Below are 24,642 nucleotides of genomic sequence, written 5' to 3'. Positions count from 1 at the left end.
AGGAGGAGCCCCAGGAGGAGCCCCAGCAGCAGTTCCTTTAACCACCCCAATGCCTGGCTTCTCCTTCTCAGCCTCAGCTCATCAAGCTGGCCTTCCTGGCCACAGGGTACAGTTAGCTTAGCCAAGACAAAGCAAAGGTCTAAAGAAAATGTCTAGGAAGCCCAGAGAAAGGGTAAAACCTGAGGATGCACAAGACTGAGAAATGGGTAGCTACGGAGTCAGACCCATCACGGAGGTGATAAGGTTGGACCTCAGGTTGGCTCCCCCCGGCCCTGGGTCCCCGCAAAACCCCCTTCTCAACCCACTCCAGCTGCCCCCCACTCTCCCAGGTGGGGGTGGGGTGCTACGCGGACTCGACCCCCACCCACGCCCGTGAACCTGTTCTACCTGTTCCCTTCCACTTGATGCAAAGCCTTGGAGACACTCTTCCATCTGCTGACGGTCTGCTCCCTGCACGCTTTGTCTGGGGCTTTCCACACTGGCCACCAAACACCGGCCTGCTCACCCCTCCTCAGGGCTGCACTGGCCTCCACAGCCCTCTCAGAGGCCTGCCCTCCAAGAGGCCAGGCAGTGGACCTGAGCTGTTTCTCTCACTGACCAGCTGTGTGCTCTTGGGATGAGTGCCTCACCTTGACCCACAGACGTGTCCCATTCCTCCTCAGTAGAAGAACAGTGGACACCCCCTGCTCCCTCGCCACCCCCCCGTTCACTCACTGATGAATTCATATGCGCTAGGACCCACTTTGTGCCAGGACTGTGCTGATGCTGGAGACACAGACTCATGGGATATCAAACCCATTTCACAAAAAGGAAACTGAGGTCCAGAGAGATCTGGTGACTTGCTGCAGGCTGTGGTTTACCAGTCAAGAGATCGCCTTCCGTCAGCATCCTAATGCCAAACCAGTGTGCATCTGCCACCCTGTGCTGGCAAGGCCCTGTGCCAGAAGCAGGGCTTACCAGGGTCCACGGTGGAAGGGTCAGCCCTGCCGTCAGGGAGCTCACAGGGTCCTTGAGAGAAGTCAGTGAGGAACACGGGTGAGAGTGCCCAGTCCACAGCCATCCCCTCCCCACGAGGATGGAGTAGTCCATGCCCACCCTCAGGGGGTGCCCACCCCTCCCCTGCTGTCCCCTCACAACACTGCCAGGTCCTACACTGCTCCTGAGTGAGACACCCCCAGCCTTCCTCTCCCCAACCCTCCCAGCCCACATTCCCAGGTCTTAACAATCCCTCTCACAAAAGAAACAATTGACACTGAGGTGCCTCTTTGGGGAAGCATGTAGCCAGCTCTTTGTCACCCAGGTCCCTGCCAGCTCATTACTGCCTCCTGTCATTAGCATATTAGATACACGAGGTAAACAAAACACACATCCCAGACTTTCAATGCCAGCCATCTGTCACTCTGCCCCCAGCGTGCTGGCCTGTGCCGGGGCAGGAAGCACACACGGGGTCCACGTCTGTGTGAGTGTGTGTCGCAGGGGGGATGTGCAGGTCCCATGCAAGGAAAGCAGACATCACCAGACAGCGTAAATGCCAAAGCTATTTTTCACACTGTAGGGAATCTTTAGCATCACATCACAACTGCTGCTACTGAAAATGGTAGCAATAGTAATCCCCTCCATTAAGTATATGCCAGGCACTCTGCTGGACACCCACTACTCCAGCAGGTAAGTGTCCTTATCCCCATTTCCCGGGTAAGGAGCCTGAGGCCCAGGGGGCTACGCAAACTTCTAGCACAAGACAGAGGCTACTGTCGGAACCAGATCCACCTCCCCTCCCTCCGAGGTCGCAGCCCTCTCCCCGGACTCCAGACATCCTGCTGATGGAAACAATCAGGCCACAGGGGTTAAATGGTTTTCCCAGAGGCACCAGCTGGCTGACGACAGAAACCAGGGGGTCAGATGTCACAGTTATTTCGAGATGGAAAAAAATGGTGTATCCTGGAGTAGTCAGGATGGGAACTAAATAGATGGACAGGAGAGAATATGGGGTCCCAGCCATGAGGCCAAAAAAGAAAGGAAGGAAGGAAGAAGGGAGAGAGAGGACGTTGGAAGTGGGGGGGTGGTGGGAAAGAAAGGAAAGAAAGAGAGGAACAAGGGAAGAAAGGAAGGGAGGAAGAGAGGAAGAGGAAAGGAAGAACAGACAAGGGGGAAAACCAAGGAAAGGTTATAGGGAAGGTGTCTGGAGGAGCTTTGAAGGGGCTGGCACTCTCAGGGGCTCCAGCCTTCTAAACGACTTGGGGGGGCCCCAAACTCACCCTGCTGCCCTTACCTCTTCACCTTTGCCCGTGCAGAGCCCTTTTCCCAGCACATCCTTCCCTAGAGGCCATGCTGGGTTCAAGACTCAGGCAGCCTTGCACTGATTCTCCCCAGGGCGGAGCTGAGTATCCTCCTCCATGATTCAGGTCACAGGCCCTGCAGGCAGCCTGCCCCAGCTCACAGCTCAGCTCCACCATGGACGTGGCCATAAGACCTCGGGCAAGTCTTTCATCTTTGTGTGCCTCAGTTTCCTTACCTGTAAAAGGGGGATAATAGTACTATTTTATAGAGTTATTGTATTCAATGAGACCATACATGTAAAACACTCAGAACAATGCCCAACATATAACCCCCAATCCCTAAGTGTTTGCTGTTATCATTTGTGCCACTGATGAGCCCTACACAAACCTCAGCTTAGTGGGTGTGCTTGTTGCAGGTATATCACCTGGCCTTGCAAGTGCATTTAGCCCGTGTCTTCTTCAAAGCAGGGGATATGTCTTTCACCCTTTGGCAAATGGTAGACTATCAGTAAATGGCTGTAGAATGAATGAATGAGTGAGGCATCTTTCACTCCATCCACAGATGACAGTACCCTGATCCCAGTCACATGGTTTGTTGAGTCTTGAGTACCAGTCAACTGATCAGTGAGTTCAGTCTTCTTTCTTGGTGGGTTCTGTGGACATGTGAGTGGGTCTCTGGGAAAAGAAGACATAGAACTGAATGCCAGGCTCTGTCCCACCGCCCCCATATGTCATCCTCCCCATTTGCCAACTGCCTTTCACCACCTTGGGCACTACCTGTAGGTCAGCAATGAAGGAAGGGTGACGGTGCATGGCCCTGCCTCTTCCCAGGATCAGGGACAGCTGACTCTAAAGCAAAAGCCAGAGCCCCCCCCACACACACACACACTGTGAACAATATCTCTGCTAGGCTCGCGGGCTTGAGGGATTGACTCACTGAAGCCAGCATCCCAATCACGTTTGCTGACTACTCCCTTGCCGCAGTCCTCAGGTTAAATATTGCTAAATGCCGGTGATTGAACCTATATTACTGATGTTGGGTGAAGTGCAAAGCCTGGCCAGAAGAGTGGCTTAAGTGGTGAGATCATGAGGGAAAGGCATCCTCCGCCTAGAGCTGGACCATGGCCTGCCTGGACTGAGTGAGATTGTTTTTCTGCTTTTAAAAAGAAAATCACATTTTCCAAACATTGATCCTGTAATATAGGACTCCTGGCTATTGGTCTTTTCAAAATAGTCTGTCTTGGATGCTGAGGTCGGAATTTCTTGATTGGTGTGCTTCTATTTTTTTGTTGTAGTTGTTCTTTCAGTGAATTAGGGCCTGTTAGGAAGGAGCCGGAGAAGAGAGGTGAGATTCATTCACCTCACCTGGGGGGTCCTGGGTGCCCATTTGCAATCAAAGAGGAGTGGCGCACCCTCCCCTCCTAATTCTGAGCAGTTCAACTGATCTTGTGAGGCCCCCATCCCGGGGCTTGGTTGGGCATACGGGAGGAGAAGCACAGCCCCAGGAGCTGCAGTCTAGCTGAGGAGACAGAGTTCCCACAGATGAGAAGAGCAGAAAGCTGTTCAACTAAGCACTTGTTTTTATGTTTCGGACACTTGGATGTGGAAGGGCTCATTGGGAGGAGAGTCAGCGCAGGCTGGGAAGCTGGGGAGGGTTCCGATGGTGGGGGAATCTGGTAGAGGACCCAGGTGCGGGGAAGGCGTGCCGGTGGGGGGAAGAGCAGAAGCAAAGGCCCAGGGGTGACAGGGACACCCACCGTGTGGGAGCGTGGTTCAGGGTGACAGGCAAAGGGACAAAGGGACTCGTCAGCCCCCTGCCTTGTGAGTCTGCTTACCTCTCCTTCCGTGGGAGAAAGGAGTCAGAGAGACTGACCGCCCCACCACACAGCACGTCATGGGGGTAGAGAGCTGTCTCTGTGGGTGTGCTGGGGACAGTTCCAGGCTGCGGTCCCGAGGTTCCAGGATCATACCAAGGAGGGATTCCTCCACACATCCCTCTGCATGGGGAAGGGGATGCTACTGGGGGAAATGACACCCCCTCCCCGCCAATTTGGAGCTGTCCAACCACCATGTAAAGCTCCAACAAGGGGAATTCTATGCAACTCACAAAGCATTCACTGAGCTCCCTCTGTGGGCATAAGACCTGCACGCGTCCAGCAAATGCTGGGGTCACTGGGGGCTCAGATCCCGCACGTGTCCTTCCTGCACGCTGAGGAATCAGTCCGAGGCCAGCAGGGTGGAAGTAAGCCAGCGAGGCTCTGCATTTCCGGCCAAACAGGCGAGGAGAGAGAGACGATCGCAGGCAGGCAGGAGTGGAGATGGGCAGGCAGAGGGCAGAGGCAGAGACCAGGGAGGTGCTTTGCTTCTCAGGTCAGTTATATGGGCCTTGCTTTCTCAGAGGCTCTGCCTGTTGCCCATGTCCCGCAGTTTAGCCATTGGTGGGGTGACACCAATGAGACCCCAGAGCCCCTCTCACGTGGTGCTCGGGGAGCAGTGGTCCCTTCCCAGGGAGTCACGCCCAGCTTCGCAGCAGGTGCATCCTGATCTGAGAAAATTCAAAACAGGAAGATCTGAACTCCCAGGCCAGGTTCGTTAGAAGGGGACACAGTTTGGTTTCTTGGCTCTAGCGTTTATCTTGGTATTTGTATGAGGAACGAATACCCCACATGCATTTCAGATCCAGCCTTGGTGCTCAGACAGAGCCCTCTGTGGAGGAGCCCGAGACCTGACTTTCACACTGGAGACGCCACCGGGGGTAAAGGGAGGTCAGGTGCATGGGGTCCAGGGAGGCCCCAGAGACCTCAGCTCTCTCCACCTGGATCCTTGGAGGAAGAGAATGAGGTCATCCCTGAGCCCCTCATCCCAAATCCCAGCCATGGGGTGGGGGTGTGGAGGGAGCACATCTCCCATCAGGGCCCCCAAGGTCCCCACTCACACTTCCTGACACACTGCCCAGGGCCTTGGGAGGGGATGACAGGAACTGAGCGCCAAACCAGGTCTCTGCTTCACCACCAGGCAAGTCACACAGGCCCCCCTGGTTGTCAGATGCTGGTAACACCCCTGTCTACTCTAAGGTGCAAGCATCATGAGCTCCCGGGCATGACAGCACAGTGGCAAGTAAAAGCTCAATGCGTGAATGAAAGGGAGCAGTTTGTGCTGTCCTGGGGACCAGCAGGCGCTGCCAGCCTACAGCAGGGGCACAAGAGCAGCCCCTTGGCTGTGGGAACAAAAGCCAGCATGTGTCACGAAGCAGGTTGTACTTGTCTTGTTGGGACTTAGAAGGGCTGACACTTTCCCTGGGCCCGTCCCCAACCCCTGAGCCTCATGGGCCCATCAGCCCAGCCACAGACCGAGAACTCTTTGTTGAGAAAGGGGAGAGGCCATCAGTATGTCATGTCCACTTTTTGTCCTTTTTCACAGTGCCATAAAGACGTTGCAGCCGACACCAGACATGAAATTCTCCAGCACTGAGTGTATGAACAAGGGTAACTGGAAGGGACAGACCCTTGGCAAAGGCCCGCCTCCTGGTCGATCCTCTGAGGTCTGAGCCAATTAGGTCCCTGGGTCTGAACTTACTGGGCCCTGCCCAGTGCCCCCAGGAAGAGAAAGAGAGGGCTGGTCCCGTCCCCTGGGGCTTCCCAGTCTAGGTCTGGGGATGTTCCCCAGCCCCACGCCCATCTGTATCTTGTGGCCGCCAAGGGCAGGAAGGCTGAGACCGTCACAGTGAGCCGGGTCCAATTCCCCACATCACACAACCAGCTTAACTCTGAGAAACTCTTGAACTTGGAGTTCACCTGCAGCTCAAACTCCTCTGGAGTTTCTGGTGTAAAGAGAGTTGACGCAGGAGGGCAGTGCTGAGCCCGAAAGCAGGCTGTGGGCTGAGGGTGGGGTTTCAGCACTGGAGGGCCCTGAAGAAAGAAGCAGGCCAACAGCCCTGATTCACTGGCTGAGGGCACCATCCATCTCCCTCTCCTGCTGGCCGCCCCGTCATCCCCACCCCCCAGGCCTCCTCAGAGGAAGATGGATGGCTCCTTCTACCTCTGCGGGCCTCAGCCGGAGGGCAGACATCCCACCCCAGACCCTCTCCACACACGGCTTCCCCTGAGGTCAGCCATCTCTCCCCAGCCTTGCATCTCACTGTCACCCAGCCAGGGCCAGAGTGGAGTTTAACAACCACTGCATTCAATGACGTCTGTTCCTGGGGGTGGCGGGGGAGGGGACCCTGGAGTTTGCAGCTCCTGTAGTAGAATATTTCCACGTGGGCAAACACACACCGCCCAGAAGACACTGGGGAGGCCACCCTTGCCCACACAGACCATGGGGCACAGAGGTAGACAAAGATGTGTAGACAAAGATGTGTCTTCTAACTGCCAAATGAGAGGGACCATTGCTAAGGGCTTTAAGAGATGTTGGGGTTGGTGTAGTCAAGGAAGACTTCCTGGCAGAGGGGAGGCTTAGTCTCTTCTAGGACACGTGGGCTCCAAAGGAAGGAGGCATGGAAGAGGTAGCAGGAGAAAGGGTACTGTTCTGAGGCCTGGATTCCCCCGATGCAGGTGGAGAAGCAAGAGTCGGAGTCATGTTCTGTGGGTGAGCGATCATTGTCTTTCTCTTATGGAGAGAGGAGAACATCAGCAGAGAACTCCCCGGGGAAAGGGAGAGGGAGGGAGTATAGTCCAGGTAGAAAGGTCTGGAGGGACTGGAATGGCCAGGGCGGGTCCTGGGGAAGTTCTGGCCGAAGCGTCACCCCGTGGCCGGGCACTGGGAAAGCGAGGCGGAGACAGTGGCAGGGCCAGCCCCATGGTTCCTTTCTCTGCCTGTTACCAGGAGCTCACAGGTTCTCAAGGCTCTCAGAGATTAGAAGAGGAGACGAGGCTCACCCCTGGGGCAAGCCATGAGCAGTGGTCAAGGGTACAGCCACATAGGAATCCACAGAAGGTGAGACCACAAGGCCGAGGTAGGCTCTTAGGGCCTCACTGAAGAGCAGGACCCAAGCGGTGGGTCTTGAGGAGGTGCAAACCGGGGGACATTCCCAGAGGAAGAGCATGTATGTGCAGAACTGCTCTGCGGCTGCCTCTCCCACACGAGGGAAGGGGGCATCTGCCCCAGAGGCTCCGGGGAGGCCGCCCTCGCCCACCCAGACCATCAGCGACAGAGGCTCGATGGCGGGACACACACGGCCTCGGAACACCAGCAACCCTCTTTCCAGGGAAACTGGAAGACATCCCGTCTCCCCCTCCCTCCATCCACCCACACACAGTCTGCCTTAACTCCTCTGCAGTGGGGCCCACATCCGTTCCGTAAACCCTGGGATGAGGAATGATGCTCTGAGGGTGGGGTTTCAGGCCCCATGGCAGCTGGATGGGTGGAGATTCAGGGCAAAGAAAATCACTCCGAACAGAGAGCCTCTCCTTGACCCTTAGGTCTGGCTGATTGGTGGGTTTCCTGTTCCCCACCCCCTCCCGCCCCCAGCTTCCTCTCACTTCCTCCAGGCCAGTCAAGTGCAGGGCCTGAGGATCTGATGTTTTATTAAAGTCCAGATCTTCCTATTCTAGGGCCACCTTCCTCTGGCTAATTCTGAAATTCAATTAGTAGGAAGCCAAGGCCCGGCTGGGGTGGGAGGAGGGAGCGCTTCGGGAGCCTTCCTTTCCGCGATGATTACACCCCAGGCTTCAGCCCTGTTCAGAGTTGGGCAGGAAATTGTACTTCCTTCACTTCACAATGACAAGGGCCTTTTATCCCCCCACACGGGGGCTTTGTAAATTACTGCCATCTCCGTGCAATTAATTCTGCGGCGCTGTGTTTTTTCCCTCGTGTGGGAGAGGGCACCCGCCCACCTTCTCAGGAATCAGCAGCGCCCCCTGCGCCATCGGCCCAGGCTGCCCTGCTGGAGGAGGGCGTCTGCCACCCACCCGCCTGCGTCCTAGCCGGCCACGCCCGCTCTGCCTGCCTCCCCCAGCTGGCTTAACCTCCCCGGCCCTACCCTTCTCCTCCTCCCTCTCCTTCTCTGCCCACAGTGCTTCCTGATCTCTCTTCAGTGCCCCAAACCCCCAGTCGTGGTCTCCCCACCCTCTTCAGTTCCTTGGGCTAGAAGCTTCCATTTCCATGAAGCTTCAGTTCCGTTTAGAAGACTCTGTCTCCACCCTTCACGGAGCTGACAGTCTATTCAGAGACACAAGACATGAAAAGGATCAACAGAAGGATGGGTAAATAAGAACAGTGAGGGGCTTCCCTGGTGGCGCAGTGGTTGAGAGTCCGCCTGCCGATGCAGGGGACACGGGTTCGTGCCCCGGTCCGGGAAGATGCCACATGCCGCGGAGCGGCTGGGCCCGTGAGCCTGCGCGTCCGGAGCCTGTGCTTCGCAACGGGAGAGGCCACAACAGTGAGAGGCCAGCGTACCGCAAAAAAAATAATAATAAGAAGAAGAACAGTGAGTGGGAAAGGGTCAGAAGGCAGCATGAGGAAATGTGAGGATGGACCAGTGTCCAGTGCACACGGTAGAACCGGGAGCAGCAGAGGCGAGGCAGGTCAGGGTGGGCCAGAGGGGTCCACCTCGTTCAGGGAGGCCAGGCCATCAGCAGCTGGTGGCAGCACTGTGGTGTGACTTTTCTGCAAGTGTGACATTTCCCTGCCCCCATGCCCACCCTGATGATCTCCCAAGTCCGGTCCTGCTCCGCCAGGCTGCAATTCTATTCCACCAGGTCAATGCTAGAAAGCGCCGACCCTGAGGCGGGGAGAGTCAGGTGATGAGCTGGTGCTGGGAGAACCATCCCAGACACTGGGACAGGACGGGGAAAGCGGGAGCTGAGGGGCGAGGCTGGACCTCACCCAGAGGTTCTCAAGTCACTTCTGCACCTTTTCACCTCAGACCCCTCCATCAGCGCCACACAGCCGGTTGGGCCTCAGGACACCTGGAGGGCGAGACAGGTGTGGGGGGAGGGTAGGCCTCTGTGCTCCATCATGGATTCTATCCCCCGCCAGACAGCAACTTCTGGGACTCAGGGTCACAGGACCCAAATGAATACCATTTACAGCTTGCTGGGTGGAGAGAATCTGCTTCAACTCCCAGAGCTCAGAGGAAGCTTTGAGGCAGGGCCATAGCAGGACCCACCCATGATAATTTCCCTCATGAAGAACCTGCCAGGAAGCTAATGTCCAGTGATCTTCGTCCGTGCCCTCAGAACGGGCTGTGGGTCCTGCAAGCTGCCTGGCTCACCCATTTCCACCCAGCCCCTTTTCACTCCATCTTCCCCTCTTAGCAAAGTTTTTTTTTTCTTTAAAGTTAATTATGTAAATGATACATGATACATGCTGGGTCTAAATGTGTCAAACAAAACAAAAAGTGTTAAAGTCATAGGAGACACCACCTACCCCCCCTTCCTCCCTCTTTTCAGCTTGATGGGACCCTTGTAGACCTTGTGCTATGGTGTAGGCACAAATTTGGGTGCATATGGGAGCCGGGGAGATGTCTCTGATGTGTACACATGGCGTCTGCTATTTTGCAACTTGCTTCTCCCATCTGACAGTGCGTCTTTCTGTGTTGGACATTTAGAACCATTTCATCTTTTTAATTGTTGTAGAGTATTCCACAGTTTAAACATAAAAACATTCTGGCACTGAGAAACCTTTAGATGGTTTTCAATTTTATTGCTGTTCCCAACAGCCACGGTGGACCCATGTCTCCTCCCCTGTGAGCACAAGTATACAGGCAGGGTCAGGCTTGGGAAGGGAAGTGTTGGGCCTGAAGGCAGGGAGAGATGTCTGGGCCACCAGCCCCAACCCCGGGAAGGGCGCTCCATTGTCAGACCTTCTCAAGCCTTCAGGTGCAGAGCCTGTACCACTCCCCCTGCCCACCCCCCTCTGCTGCCTTGGATCAGAATGTGGCTGCTCCCTGAGAGAACCCCATTTCCCAACTAGACTGAGAGTTCCCAAGGGGCCTCACTGGGCGTGTCTCTGGGGACACCTCAGCTCCGTACAGGAGAGGGAGCCTGGCAGATTTAGTGACTGCCGAGCTGAGGCCCCCCTGCACCGCCCTCACAGCTCAAAGCCCCCTCCCCCACTCGTAGGAGAAGTGCAGATGAGGACAGGAAGTCACAGCTCGTTCAGCGAGTGTCCAGTGGGTGAGGCTTGGGAGCGCTCTCTCCCCTGGCCACCCTGGGTGCCCACCTTGGCCCCCACCCAGGCCCGCTGCCCTCTGCAGCACCCTGTGAAGGCAGACTCCCCTCCTGAAGCCCCCCCATCCCTGCCAAGCTGCTGCTCCTTCAGGGTTCTGCCCCCAGCAAGGGAGCAGACGTGGTCCCTTCAAGCACACAGAGTCAGCTGTTAATAACTACGTGTTGTGTCCGCCTTTTTAAAAGAGCCACAGCGAGACAGCTCTCTCCGAGTGGACTGTCAGACGTGGCACCGGGCTGGCTGAAGACATAGTCTGAGGAGGCCAGGTGGGTGGGCACCAGTTGGCCCCTGTGTAAGGCTGGTCCCTCCTCATGGAGGCGTAGAGGGACAGGAGGGACTCTGCCTCTCCGACCCCACCCCCCCATCCACAGGAGTGACTGTGTTTACATTGTGCCCTGCGATTAGAGAGCCCTGCAGAGGTTGTTAATGCTCATTGGCTAGTAAGTCTCCGCGCCAGCCTCTGAAGGGAGTTAGAGATGAGGAAACTGGGACTCAGAGAGAGGCATCAGTAAGTGACCCCTGGCTGAGCACAGCTTCCTGTCTGGAACCATGCATCAGCCTTTTCAGGGGAGGATCTGATGGGGGAGACAGCAGGACGGTGACAGTTACCATACTGTCAAGCCCTGAGCAAATGGGCTCAAGGAGGCCTTGGGGACAAGAGCCCTCCCACCAGGGCGGCCTATCAGCTCTCACCAGCAACCTCTGTCCTCCCACTATGGAAGTCCAGTGTGGCTCTGTGTCCTCGGGGCCTTGGTCAGCTCCCAGCACCACTGCCATGTCCCCGCACCTCCCGGCACCCCCAAAGTAGCCAAAGTGTTCAGGATTCAGTGCTCTTGACAAATATGTGTTGAGCTCCTGCCCCTTTCTGGGCGCCGAGAACTAAGCAGGAACTGAACAAAATCAAGTCCCGACCTCATCTGAGCCCAGGGAAACGCTAATCAAGGAACAAACACACAGTATTAACATGTTTGGGTGTGGGGTGCCAAAGAGAAGCACAAACAAGACGAGGGGTCAGAGAGCAGGCCTGTGTCCTGGGCAGGGGTGGGAGCGGGGGGAGGAGAGGCTGCGTTAAATGAGGCCGTCAGGGGAGGCATCTCTGAGGAGGTCACGTGTGAGCGGAACCTCAAGGGAGTGAAGGGGCAGGCCGTGCAGACAGCAGGCGGGGCTCCTTCTGAGCAGAGGGAACCACCAGAGCCAAGGTCCGAGGGCGGAGTGTGCCTGGCGGGGCAGCGAGGCTGGAATGAGCTGGGTGGGTGAGCAGGGGAGGAATGGACGAAGGTGAAGTCAGGGGGTGCAGATGACAGGGCAAGTCACACGGGGCCTGGGGGTCCCTCAAAGATTCTGGTTCACAACACAGCTGTGAGCACTCTCAAAAAAAACTGTGGCAGAAACGCCTGGAAGCTGGACAAACGCAACAGATTCTTTTTTTTTTTTTCTCCTTTCTGGAGCCCTTTCCTTGTTATCCTGGTCCATGGAAACAATGTGGTCATCTTCTCTCCTTCCTCCCTTCTCCTCCTCCCGCTCCAAACCTGCCCTGACCTTGTCCTGAGCTGGCTTGCACAGCGGCTGCCTCCCAGTTGCAGGCAGGCATGGGTGGAGGACAAGGCCAGTGAGGGGACAAGAGGAAAGAGGCCCTGGAAGAGGCAGGCAGCAGCACGAGGGACGACGTCATGGGGGCCTCTGACTGCTGTTCATTTTAGTCCCCCAGTGTCTCCATCAATAACCGTCTGCCACAACCAGGATGGAGGAGCGGGGAGGGGGGAGGAGGGGTGATCTGGGGTCTGGATGGGGAGGCATGAGATGGAGTGGGACAGAGGCTCCTTGGCACTCATAGCTCCTCCCAGCCTGGGACAGAGTTGGAGGCAGGGAAGGCAGGGAGCCGTGGGAGCTGAGAACTCTGTCTCCCAGCTTTCTCTCCCTGCTTCCTTCTGCCCGTCTCTGCATCTCCCTCACACATACATTCCCTTCCATCTCCTCTCTGAAGCTAGGAGAGGAAGGGAGGCAGGACCAATTTTTACATTGGAAGAAGAGGAAGGGAGTTTGTATTGGGTGATGGAGGAGTCAGGAACTGCAGAGGATGCTGGGAGCACTCTTATGTCGAGAGAAACGAACGAGAGGCCAGAGCGAGCCTGGTGACAAGGCACCAGACTGGCACCAGAAGCCTACAAGCCTCATGAGAAGAGAGCCTGGGCTCCTGGTCCTGTCACAGAAACTGGCTCAAGGGCACTCAGGAAATAGTTGATAAATGGCCAGGAGGATGACCACCTGGCCAGCTGTGGGCAGTCAAGAAGGGAGGTTGATTTAAGATGAACTAGACCAGTCAAGGTGGTCTTCTGGGAAGAAGTGGATCTTGATCAGATTCTTGAAAGATGGATGGATTGGTAGATGTGAAAATGGGGAGAGAAGGCATACCAGGTGAGGAGATTGGAAAGGGGGAGAGCAAAGAAAGGGGGGCAGTGGTGAACACAGATGGTTGGGAGACCAGATCCTGGGAGAGAGAGTGAAACAAGGGAGAGAGAGAAGACAGTGAGACAGAGGTGGTGGCCAGGGCCCAGAGTGCCTTCTCTGGGGCCATGGTGGCTTTAGGAAGTCTGAGGCCACTATGCCCCTCCAGACGCAAGCCTGCTGCTGGCTGAAGTTGGCTTTTTGACTTTCCGTAAGACCCTAGGGCCGCCCAAGCCACACAGCCACATCTGGAGGCAGAGGAAGAGGCCCTGACACTGAGCAGCTTGGGGGAACTCCCCAAAAGCCTCTCCCACCAACAAGTATTCTCTTTGCCTTGTCACCGTGCCTGAAGGGCCAGCATTAAAAAGTCACCGCTTGAGTAAGACACAGTGTTCTGTAAAATCCAGATTCCCCGGTGAGGCACTGTCAGAATCATGCAAGGGGAAAACTGGACTGGACCTTGCAGACCACTGGATCAACCCTCTCAGTTCACGCGTGAGGAGACTGAGGCAGGACAGGAGACTGCTGGAGTCACCCAGGGAATTAGAGGCAGAGCAAGAGTCTGCAAGCCCTCCAGGAAGGGTGTGAAGATATCACTGCAGATGTGACAGCCGACTGGGGCAGGGGACACATGGACAGCCCCATTCATTTTATTAGGACAGCCTGGCCTGGGGTCCTCCTTACAGATGGAGCCTTTGTTTGAAAGGCCGAGAGGGTCCCTGCATCATCCCTCCTAAGGGGCCAGAACAAGAGTTCACGATGGAGTGTAACTAGAGGTGCTGGGGTGAGGGGTGGAAGCTGCCCCTTCTGGGAGGTATTGGGGCTGGAGCTGAAACAGAACAGCATCCGGAGGGAGGCAGGCGGGCACCTGGCACGCGGACAGGAAGAGACCCGCGGGGAGAGGGGGCGTGGCGGGGAGAAGATGCAGAGTGGGGAGACTTCACCGAAGGAGCAAAATAGCAAAGCAAGGAGAGAGACGAAAAGCAGGCACGGGAAAACGGCGAGGCAGGAAAGCTCGAGTAGAGCGCACGGGAGAGAAAGAGAGGTGGCGAGAGGGACCAAGAGCGGGGAGGGGCTGGAGACCGGAGGGCGGGCGGGAGGGCGCGTGGGCGGCCCGAGGGCGCCCCACTGACCCTTCTCGGCGCTTGCTTCCCTCCCCAGGCTGCGCTTTCCTCACCTACTGCGAGCGTGAGTCAGCGCTGAAGGCCCAGAGCGCGCTGCACGAGCAGAAGACTCTGCCCGGGGTAAGTGGCGCCCGCCGAGGCGCGAGCGACGGGCGCGCCGACAGGGGGCGACTTCGTGAGGCCGAGCCGCGGCGCAGCCGGCGGGGGCTCGCGGGCCCCGGTGCGCGGCGCCGGCCTTCGCTCGGGAACTCGTGCGTCGCCCCTTGGGCCCCCAGAAGCCTCGAGGCGCGGGGCTGGGAAGCGGGCGCGTGGGCGCCGAGCTCAGACCTCGCCTGGCGGCCTGCGCACTCGGCCGTCCAGGCCCGACGGAATCCGGGCGGGGGACGAACTCGGCCGTGGCCACAAAGCTCGGGCGCGGCTCCTCCCCTGACCCACCGAGGCGCCGCCGATCGGTTTTCTCCTCCGCGCACTACCCGTGCGGGCAGCCCGGGGTGGGGACGCGGGGTGCCTGGGGCCCTGGGACCCCGGAGCTGCCTCCATTGGGCTCGCCGGGCCGCCTGCGGCAAGGCTGCACGAACACCCACCGATCGACGTCGGACCCTCGCCGTTCCTGGGGTGGGGGCCGGGCCGGGAGGGAGGGAGGGAGGGAGGGAGGGAGGGAGTGCCTACCCGCCCGGGCTCGGCGCCGCGAGTGAGATCACCGCGGTTTTATTTAAGGAGCCAGCCCTCGTCTTTGATAAACTATCGTGCCTCAGCCCTGGTTTATAGCTTCTGTGCGGGGGAGAAGAGAATTATTTATGGCCCCCCTAACTGGGTGTGATATCAGCCATGGCTATTATCGAGGCTAGTTCATCACCATAAAATAAGAAGTGTTCCCCGGGTCAAGGGTCTGCGCGGTCTCTCCTGTGGGTTCAGAGAGATGGGGGTGGTGCGGAAGGAGGGGAAATATGCAGCTCACCGAGTATCTAAAGATAAATGGAAGGATGTGAGTGTTTGTGGGCGTAGTTTAAAGAATTTTAAAATGTACCGTGTTTAAGCTTATACAATGGACACTGCAGGGAAGCACATGTGTTCTGTATATATGCTCACCAATATTTACACATGCATGTTTACATTCTTACCAAGCAAACCGTATGTAAACACACGCTTCCATTTCTGCCCCACAGCGGGAAAGGTTAACCAGGTAGACAGAGAGAAAGCGCAACCAGGGGCGGGAGCAGTCTTCCTTTGCATCAGAGATCCTTCTTTACCCGTTTAGGGGTGGGGAGGGCCTTCCTTCCATTAAGATAGCCTTTGTATTGTATTTTGGTATTTGTGATTGCAAAGCACGAGGCTGAGTCATCTTAATAACACACCCGCGGATGCAAATGTATGGAAATCGTGCACCGCACAGGTTTTTGTGTGGAGCCCAGCTCTGGCAAGGTGGCCATTCCCCAGTTGGTTTTTCAGTGGCGCAGCTACATGCACATATATTATAGTAATTACTTTCTGGGTGCCCTCTGTAAGATGGCAGAAATATGCTCCACATCACCCCGTGTTATGTATGAAGCATAAAGCCATATTGTAAGATAATCAAAGGCTTCTGAGAAAGGTTTGTGCTGATTAATAAAGTGTTTGTGGTACTTTGTTTTGGGGGAGATTGTGATAGATATTTTAGAGCCACCCAAATGGAATAGAAAATACCACATTGTTATGGGAGGTCCTTCATCAGCTTGAGAGAGATTGCTGGGGAGTTTTGTGATGGCTAAAAACCTGGAATTAGATGGGGAAACCGAAAGAGAAGGTGGGAGGGGGAGGCTTGGGATTTTGAAGGGGGAGAGACTGGGGACTGGGAGAATTTCAGTAGCAAGTGTGGATTGTTCAGGATCTAACATTAACTTGTGGTTGTTTATTTTACATATAATAGAATAGCTAAATGATGGAGTGTATTAGTTCTTTAATAATTTATAGAAATACTTTGATGTTGCAGTAATTACATTAAAGGTCACATATCAAAGGTAATTTGGTTGAGCAGCTGTGATGGTTTCTCAGAAGCAATCAATACCACTGTCCGTGGTGCTGATTTCACCAAGGGGCCTGCCAGATTAAAGAAGGCTTATTACCAGGCAGAAAGGCCCAAGGGAAATCAGGAGCATGTTGGAGCGACGCGCCAGCCCCCCTTCCACCAATAATTAACACTGTTCCCCATAATCTGTGCTAATCCTTCATACTGGGAGATCCAGTGGCATTTTTCTGAAACCACAAAGACAAGTTGGGCAAGTCTGGGAGAAAGGACAAAAAGAAAAACAAACCATGAATGTATGTTGGGAGGTGGGAGGAGTGAGGAGGGGTGAGGCCAACAATGGAACTAAAACATAGCCTAGAGTCCCCTTGCAGTGCTTGGAACGCTGTCCTTTCTCCAAAGGCCTCACGGGGAGACTCATGGCCTCAAAGACCTCATCACAATTCTCAGGGCAGGCACAGCCCACAGGGGGAGGGACAGGGAGAAAAGACAGGATTGCAGCTCCAACTTCCCAGGGCACATTGTCCCCCCCTCCACAAACTCACATGGGGATTAATGAAAAACAAAATGACCAGATTTTAAAGTGGAGTCATCTGGATTCCAGAAAGCAGAACTGGTGTTACTATCGTTGCTTGGTTCTCTCCTTTGAGATCAGAGAGAGTGAGACGCAAATGCTGGGAAGTGGCCCAAGCAGAATGCTCCACCCAACTGTATAATGGGTGTTCCCACCAGCTGAGGTGGTACTCACAGCTGCCTGCTTGGCTAGGGGGCAGAGGGAGACCTCTTCTTGTCTGGGGTGACCACACTAGGTGCCCTGGTGAGTGCACTCTATGTCTGACTAAGGAGAAAAAAAATTTTTTAAAAAGAACCTGGAAACTGGTAACCTCAGCAATTTAGGCACTTTTCCAGACTTCAAAATCCATTAAAATCAATCCATTAAAATTAGCCCTCCACTTTCTCACTGAAGAGAGAAAGAGGGGAGAAGATGGTGCAGGCAGCCCACTCGTTTCCCAGCAAGTTACAGAGTTAGCATCCTGTTGGCAGCAAGGAACACGATCCCACTGTTTTCATGCGAGAGCTCATGCATGCACACACTGCCACCATCAAAAAACAGTAACAAAACAACAGAGACAGAACTAGAGACAGTGCTCCCACGTGTCCCCATTTAGGGACTGGGAAGGGGAGCTGACATTTCTCTTGGGATAAGTGGAAGCTCAGAAACCAGATCACAGTGGCTGTTTTTACAAGTCAGAGGTCAGTATCCCTCGGAACCAACCTAACCAAAGTCTCAGATGGCTGACCGAGTCATCCCTGGACCAGTGTTACAAATGGATTATTGTTTTTTAATTTGACACGCCTTCAGTGGAATGAGATTACTAAACCACAAAGCCTCATCAGGGTCCCTTCGAGCAGGGCCTTCTGCCGGCATCTAGGCAGAGTGAGTCCACTTTTCTAAACTCACCGTCTCTCCCTCACACTCTCAATCTCACTCTCTCTCCTGGCCCCTAGCCCTCTCCAGCCCATCTTCTTCCATTCCCAATGTTTGTTCCATCATTTATAGGGTACAGTCAACATGGTTTCTCAGTTCATCAACAAAAATTTCCTGAGTCTGTGCTGGGCACTGTGCTAGGCATCCAGGCAGACACAGAGATAAGAAAAATGCATCACCACCCCCTCTTGGAGCTGTCCATCAAGTTGGAGACAGAAGCCACACACACATCAATGATACAAGACAGCACGTTATCATAAAATGGGTAGAGTAGGAAACAGTTCAATGATAACAGTTAATATTTATTAAGCACTCACTGTCTGACAGGCGTGATGCAAGCACGTTACCTCCATTACCCCATTTTATCTTCGCAACCACCCTATAAGGAAGATATCATGCGTATCCCTCACACATGAAGAGACCTGGGATTAGAGAGATTAAGCAACTTGCTCAAGGTGACAATATTAATAAATGGCCAAGCCAAGACCAGCACCTGATCTGCTACCAAAATCCACCTCTCCTTTCTAGGGCCACCAGTTGCTTTAGAGGGGACCTGGGTAGCTATGGGGTGTAGGAGTTGCTCAGAAGTGTGTTCAGGACATGGGCAAGGTGGGAATAGAGAGCTGGGAGGAAGATGGGTGTGTCAGATGAGAGCGCTGGTCTGAGAACTAGCCTAGAAGACAAGGCACGCGTGACAGGTCAGGAGCCGTGAGCTAGGCAGGAGAGGTCCGCTTGGAGAGCTCCCTGGGGTCTGTCTGAGTGTGCACGGGATGCCTATTGGAAGAATCCTGTTCCTTAAAATAGTCCCCTGCTGCTTAGTCCCAGCTCCCCCTGCCTTTGTGACTTTTCAGGGAATTGTCTTCCAGGAAGAGCCCATCTGTGTCCAAAGTTAGGAAGGTAGGACCTCTGGGGAGAGACTCCAATCAGAGAAAACCAGGCTACATGGCCAGCAGTGGCCAGCACTTTGCTCCTGTGGCAGCAGAAAATGCTCCTCACCAGGGCTGCTGAGGGGGGAAGAGGTGGGTCCAGTTAGCGGGAGGCCTGAAAGCGGGGAGGAGAGAGAGCTGGCAGGGGGAGAGTGGGAGCTGTATCTGCTTGGTAAACATTAAAGTTCCAATTCACTAGTTAAAGATTGGCTTTTGTGCCCTCACTCCGGCAACCTGAGAATACAAAGCAAACGCACACAGTCCTCCATGGCTGTCTCCCACCCGCACCCCTCGCTCGGTTCAGCCTGGTAGACAAGCAGCATCGCTGCCATCACAGCTCCCGACTCAGGTCCCCACCACTCAGGACACGTCATTTCCATGGAAATTCAGTGTGACCTTCTTTGAGTTTACCAGGAAAGATGTTAAAATGGAAAAAAAAAAAAAACAACCTCAGTTGGATTTCTAGCACTGCTCTCTCAGGATGTTCTCCTTTCTCCCCCTGCCTCCCATTTTCATTTTCTTAAGTCCCACCTTCCCTTCCTTTCCTTCTCCTCTTTTCTCTTTATGCCTGTTTCCTCCTCTCTTCTCTCCCTCTGGTCACTTTCCTCTTCCTCTTTTCCCCTCTCACTTCCCATCCTTTCTTCTTTATCCTTCTCACTTGCCTCTCCCGTCCCTCTCCTCTCCTCCTCCTTCCCTCACACTCTCCCTTTCTCACCTTCTACCCACCCCACCTCTACCTTGACACCCACAGGAGGCTCTCGTGGGACAGCCACCAGCTTTACTGGGACTTCCCTGCTGAGGCCCATCTCCCTTCTGACAGCCCCACCATAGAAGGATCCATCTAATTTTATGTACAACTGTAAAGATGAATGATAAGTAGAAAGGATGCAGGCAAGAACAAGATGAATAAATTATAAAGGGCAAATGATGACAAGACAGGGGTCCCCAGAGACACTGATATGATAACAGAAACTAAAGATGAATTTATGATGGATGTAGTTAGCATGTGTGGAGGCTGTTAATTCTTCAGGGTAGTTTTACAACTTCTAGTGATTAGCACAACCAAAGTGTTTCATTTTAGAGATGTGATGCATTTCCACCTGTCTGTCCTGTAGGCACAGTGTTGGCTTTTGTCTCTATACGGTGAGTTGGGTCCCATCAGCACGTATCTCTGCTTCAGATGGTGGGGTCACAAGCCAGATCCCTGCGTAGCTCCAGCTTCCTGGTCCTGTGGTCCTTCTTCCTGAGTGTATTGGTTGGGGGGCTGCTGTAAAAAAGTCCCACAAACTGGGTGGCTTAAACAACAGAAATGTTTTGTCTCACAGTTCTGGCGCTAGAAGACCAAGATCAAGGTGTTAGCAGGGCTGGCTCCTTCTGAGGGCTGGGAGGGAGACTCTGTTCCGTGGCTCTCTCTTCACTTCTGGTAGCTTCGGGCATTCCTTGGCTGGTAGATGGTGTTCTTATGTCGTCACATTAACTTCCCCGTGTGCGTGCCTGTTTCTGTGTCCAAATTTCCCCTTTTGATAGAGACATCAATCATATGGGATTAGGGCCCAGCCTAATGCCCTCATCTTAACTTGATTACATCTGCAAAGACCCTGTTTCAAATAAGGTCACATTCCCAGGTACCTTGGGTTCGGTCTTTAATATTAATCTTTTGTGGGGAGGGGAGGACCCAATTCAACCCGTAACACTGAAAAATGGGCAGCCCTATGGCTCTTCCATGGCAGGGAGAGAAAGGGCTTCAACGGTGTTTGAGTCACTGGAAAGAGGTGGGGGAGTCCCACCAGCCCTTCCTCTGCATCTCCCCCCACCCCCGTCCTCATGCTCTTTTCTTTCTCTCTTGGGGAAATATCTTCCCTCTTTCCCCATATTCTCTAAAGAGAACTATTCATCTGTCCTTTTAGGGCGTTGGGTCTTAACAGAGAACACTTTTGCCCCCCAGGGGACATTTGGACACCGTAGATGCTACTGGCATCTAGTAGGTAGAGGTTAGGATGCTTCTAAATATCCTACAATGCACAGGACAGCTCCACGACAAAGAAGTGTCTGGCCCAAAATGTCAGTAGTGCCCAAGAGCCTGTGCTGGGACCGAGGGCAGATGGAAAACGCACAGTGAGGCCCTGCGGTGGAGCTTCCCTCTCACTTACCCACTGCTTCTCATTCACCTGGGGGGACAAGCCCCAGGGGTCCTTAGAATGTCAGAGGTGGGAGGGTTTGTCAAGGGGCACACACTCAAACGGTGTAAGCACAGAGGGAACCGTGGGCAGCAGGAGAGGGCAAAGCCCCCTTCCAGGCTTAGAGATCATTTCTGGTTGGCCATTCACACACTCCTATCTGCAGGAGGCCTAGTTTCAGCACCAACTTCTAGCTCAGTTTTCTCATTTTACCCACAGGGAATCTGTGATCCGAGGGAAATGAGTTGAAGTTCGCTTGTGACAGAGCTGGGACCAGAACCCAGGCCTCCACAGCCCACCCACATGTGGGGTTTCTCCAGCCTCTCCCTTTGGAAGAGTCCCCATCCTGACAGGAAGCAGGCCTGGCGGGAACGTGTCCAGCCATCAGCCCCTCACCCCCTGCCACAGACCACGCCCCAGGCTGCGGCTGAGCGCACGTGGACCCCTCCCGGCTGGCTCTCCCAGCAGGAGGGAGCACTGAGTTCCAGGAGAGAAGGCAGAAATGCTTTAAATCCGGACTCCAGGTGCCAGATGAGCTACATTTGCATCCGCGGCACGCTCAGCTCTTGTCTCTCCTCTTCACACCGGTCCTTAGTCCCACCTCCCTCTGCTTCCATGGAGAGAGTCTTCACTCCCCTTCCCCCTTCCCACAGAAACGTCTTGAAGCCCTCCTCCCACCGGGGCTGTGCCCTGTGTCCTAAGTTGTGCTCTCTTCTCTTCCCTGCCCCTGCCCACACTCTCCTGAGTGCGGAGGTGTCCCCATTTTTCTGGCGAGGGACTCTCACACCTTCTCTGTGGCCTCCATGACAGAACCCAGGACCAGCCGTGGCCTGTCCTCAGCAAGACACCCTCACTGATTTGTCTCAAGGACCCAGAGAGCCTTATGTCCACAGCCACCATCTCTAACTTGGAGGGATAAATAAGAGGCCATGTGAGGTGATGGTCAGAGCCTGGGCTGGAGTCAGGGAACCTGGGCACCAGGTCCCACCTGCCCCCAAACAAACCAGGTACTTTGGGCAAAGCGCTCAGCTCAGAGCCTCCCTGGGCCTCCCCCTTCTGGACTGTGGAAGGAGGCGGTGGGCCAGATTGCCTCCGGAGCCCCTTCTAGCTCTGACATTCTTTAAAATTCTAAGAATAATAGACTTGGCATTACTCACATTACTCACATTACTGAAGAAGACAGGGAGAGGAGGGGAGAGTGGGAGGGTGAGGAAGATAAGTGTCTCCTGGCCTCCACGGCCCAACTCCATTTGTGACAAGTATAATTAATAAAGCTCGAGTCAGCTCGGTCTCTCCCTGATGCAGACCAGCCAAACTGCCTGCCCCTGAGGGCCGGCTCCAGGACAGGGCTTCAGGGAAGGGCTGGAGCTCCACCTCCCCCTGTCTCCATCCTTGCCCCTGGGCCCCAAGCCTTCCTCCTGCCCTCTGCTTAAGTCTCTTTTTAAAGAAACAAGGCAGACATTTCTCAGCTTTCTCCAGCACTTGCCCAGGCACAATTTGGACCATGATGGCCATCACCCAGATCGACAGCAGCAACATTTACAGATTACCTGCCCCATGCAGAATTCTTTTGAGGGGGGTAGGGTACCTGGCATCAGACAAAAATGAGTGAGACATAGCCCGTTGCTGAAGGTTTGGGAGGCAAGTGTGAAGAGAGCTCACGATCCAGAGAATAGCTTTAGGTGCCAAAAACTGGTCGTGATGGCAAGTGCCCAGGAATTCAGCTGAGAGAGACCTCAAGGCACAGCCCAGGGTGTCCTGGGGGAGCCCAGCCCACCCCACCGCAGGCTGCTTCCAGGCTTCTCCCCTTTGACATGCTTCCTAGGCTGGCCGAGGTTATCATGGCGACATAAAGATCTGACCGCCTGGAAACTCCTCCGGTTCCGGTCACCCGAGGGACTCGGCTGGGTGCGCACTCCCTCCCCCAGTGGCCACAGATCCACGCAGCTCTCACCCAAGTACGTCGCCTTCCTTTAGCCTCCTCTTCTTTCCGTGTCATCCTCTCAGCCCAGAGAGTTTCTCTTCATCCTTGGAGGCTCAAATCCAACTCCACTTCCTCCGTACCGTCTCTCTGGCTCTCAGAGAGCTTTCCGATGCCCCGTGGCACCCGGTGCAGCCCGTTGATTCCACACTGCTCCGTTAACTCTACTTTTCAGCTATCAGAGTCCCCACCCCCAGTGCTTCCTGTACCTTCTCCTTCGCCCAGAGCTGATTCAGGGCAGAGCTCTTTCTGCCCCTTGACCTGGCCAGCCTTGGCATCACCCAGCGGCGTCCCAGCAGATCCATTCTCAGGGCTCCTCTTCCATCCACATCACCCCCCTGCTCCCTGGGAAGTATTCAGCTGAGCTCGCCCTGCGGGGTTACACTTGGAAAGACAGGAAGGTCTCCCTTTGTGGTCGTGGGCACTTGGAGGAAACGCTGTGTGGAAGGCGCTTTGGCCTGGGCAGTGGCAGCTGGCACGGGCGTGAGTGCCTGGGCGGCGGTGACAGGAGTGAGGGGGCTTCCCGGGCGGCCTCGGTGGACGCGCCCTAGTGAGTCCATGTGAGGCTGTTTGAGGGTTTGCTGACCTTTCGCCAGAGCACGAGGCAGGGAAGCAGGCTGTCTGTGTGAACTCCTGCTCTGGGATGGATGTGTTTTAGGACTGGCAGGGCTTCTTCCAGAGAGTGTGTACGTGGGCTAGGCGAGCAGAGCCAGGCATCTGTGTTGTGGGCCTGCATCGTTCCAGAACGGTGGGCTGCCAAGTCCCACCAAAGATGGGCAACCCTGGGGGATGATGGCAGAAAGCAGTGTGTTTTTTTGTTCTTCACATCTTCATGAAAATAGTTGTAAAGAGAAAAGGGCTGGAGTTCAGGGCCCCAGTTTACTGTGGCTCCAGTGTGTTTTGATCTAAGGTATTTGTAGTATGGTCTCGACGTGACCACCAGGGGGCGCCAGGCAGGTGGCCTCCTCTCCGGGTGGCTGAGAGGGGACAAGGCAAGTGTGAGCGTGTTGTGCCCAACTCTTGTGCCCAGCGGAACACTCGTTCCATCCTTCAGAGCACTTACAGCCTGCGGGGACGACACCAACCTGCTGGATGACTTGGGACAAGCCTCATGACCTTTCTGGGCCTGTTTCCTAATTCCATAGTGAAAACCTTATGTGTAGGCTATGGATTGTTATCAATCCAGGGATTATTATTATGAATGACAAACAGCGATGTGAGTGTGGTTGACCTCTGGGTGCTTTGCCACAGTTACGTCCAGTGGCTCCTACTTCATTCATGAAATAGTAATAGGACAATAAAAATATGAAATGGTCAAAGATGCGACTTGTACTCTAAGTCTCATTACGTTTCAGAAAAGGGAAGGCCTGTGAGTGGATTGACCATGAAGGACCCCAGGGAGGGGAGACAGAGCCAGGTGTGTGACAGGGAGGGGAAATTGGAAAGATAGTAAAGAGGGCAGACTTTAGGGAGCCTGGAAAGTCTGGATTTTCCTCCTGGAGTTAGTGATGAAAATGGGGGGATTGTGGTGGGAGAAGGCACTGCTACCCTTCAGAACATCCAGCCTGTACAGCCTGCCGGCCCTGGGCAACTCCAGGCAAATGAGTCCCGGACATACGGCTCACTCTGGGCATGGTTTGGGCACCAGCAATTCCCAGCTTCCCTCTTCCCTGGGAGGGTCTTGCCTCCCCCTGCCCACACACCCCAGTCCTCCCAGAGCCTCAGGACTTAGCTCCAAGCCCCCATCTTCATCTCGGAAGCTCTCCCAGACAGCTCTAACCCACAGTGCCCCCCCCAACCCTTGGTCTGAGCATTGGCCTTCCCTTGGTCTGAGCAAGAGGTCTAAACCCTGGCCGAGCGTGGACCTGGGCCCAGTGCATCAGCATCACCAGCTGCCTGTTAGAAGTGCAGAGCCTTAAGCCCCACCCAGAGCATCTGAGCCACATCACACAGACTGTGTGCTCCACCGCATCTTAACAAGATTTCTAGGAGAAACGTGCACATAAAAGTTTGGTGACCACTGGCCTAACTTTAGGCTCTGAAAGGTATTTAG

The 24,642-nt window shown here is 54.8% G+C and overlaps 1 protein-coding gene across 50 annotated transcripts in view; it reads left to right on the top strand.

Annotated features, from left to right (window-relative positions):
• The window catches only part of CELF4 (CUGBP Elav-like family member 4), a gene marked incomplete at both ends in the record, with an annotated part of 299,138 nt that overhangs the window by 61,860 nt on the left and 212,636 nt on the right, over positions 1 to 24,642 (top strand). For all 50 annotated transcript variants that reach the window (XM_079717784.1, XM_079717783.1, XM_079717764.1 and 47 more), the window contains one exon: positions 14,052 to 14,134. In XM_079717784.1, the coding sequence (XP_079573910.1) occupies positions 14,052 to 14,134 (83 nt within the window). The remainder of the gene's footprint in view (positions 1 to 14,051; positions 14,135 to 24,642) is intronic.

This window comes from Hyperoodon ampullatus (assembly GCF_949752795.1).
Source record: "Hyperoodon ampullatus genome assembly, chromosome: 13".
NCBI lineage: Eukaryota > Metazoa > Chordata > Mammalia > Artiodactyla > Ziphiidae > Hyperoodon > Hyperoodon ampullatus.
Note: the sequence above shows the minus strand (reverse complement) of the source record. Positions and strands in the feature narration are given on the sequence as shown.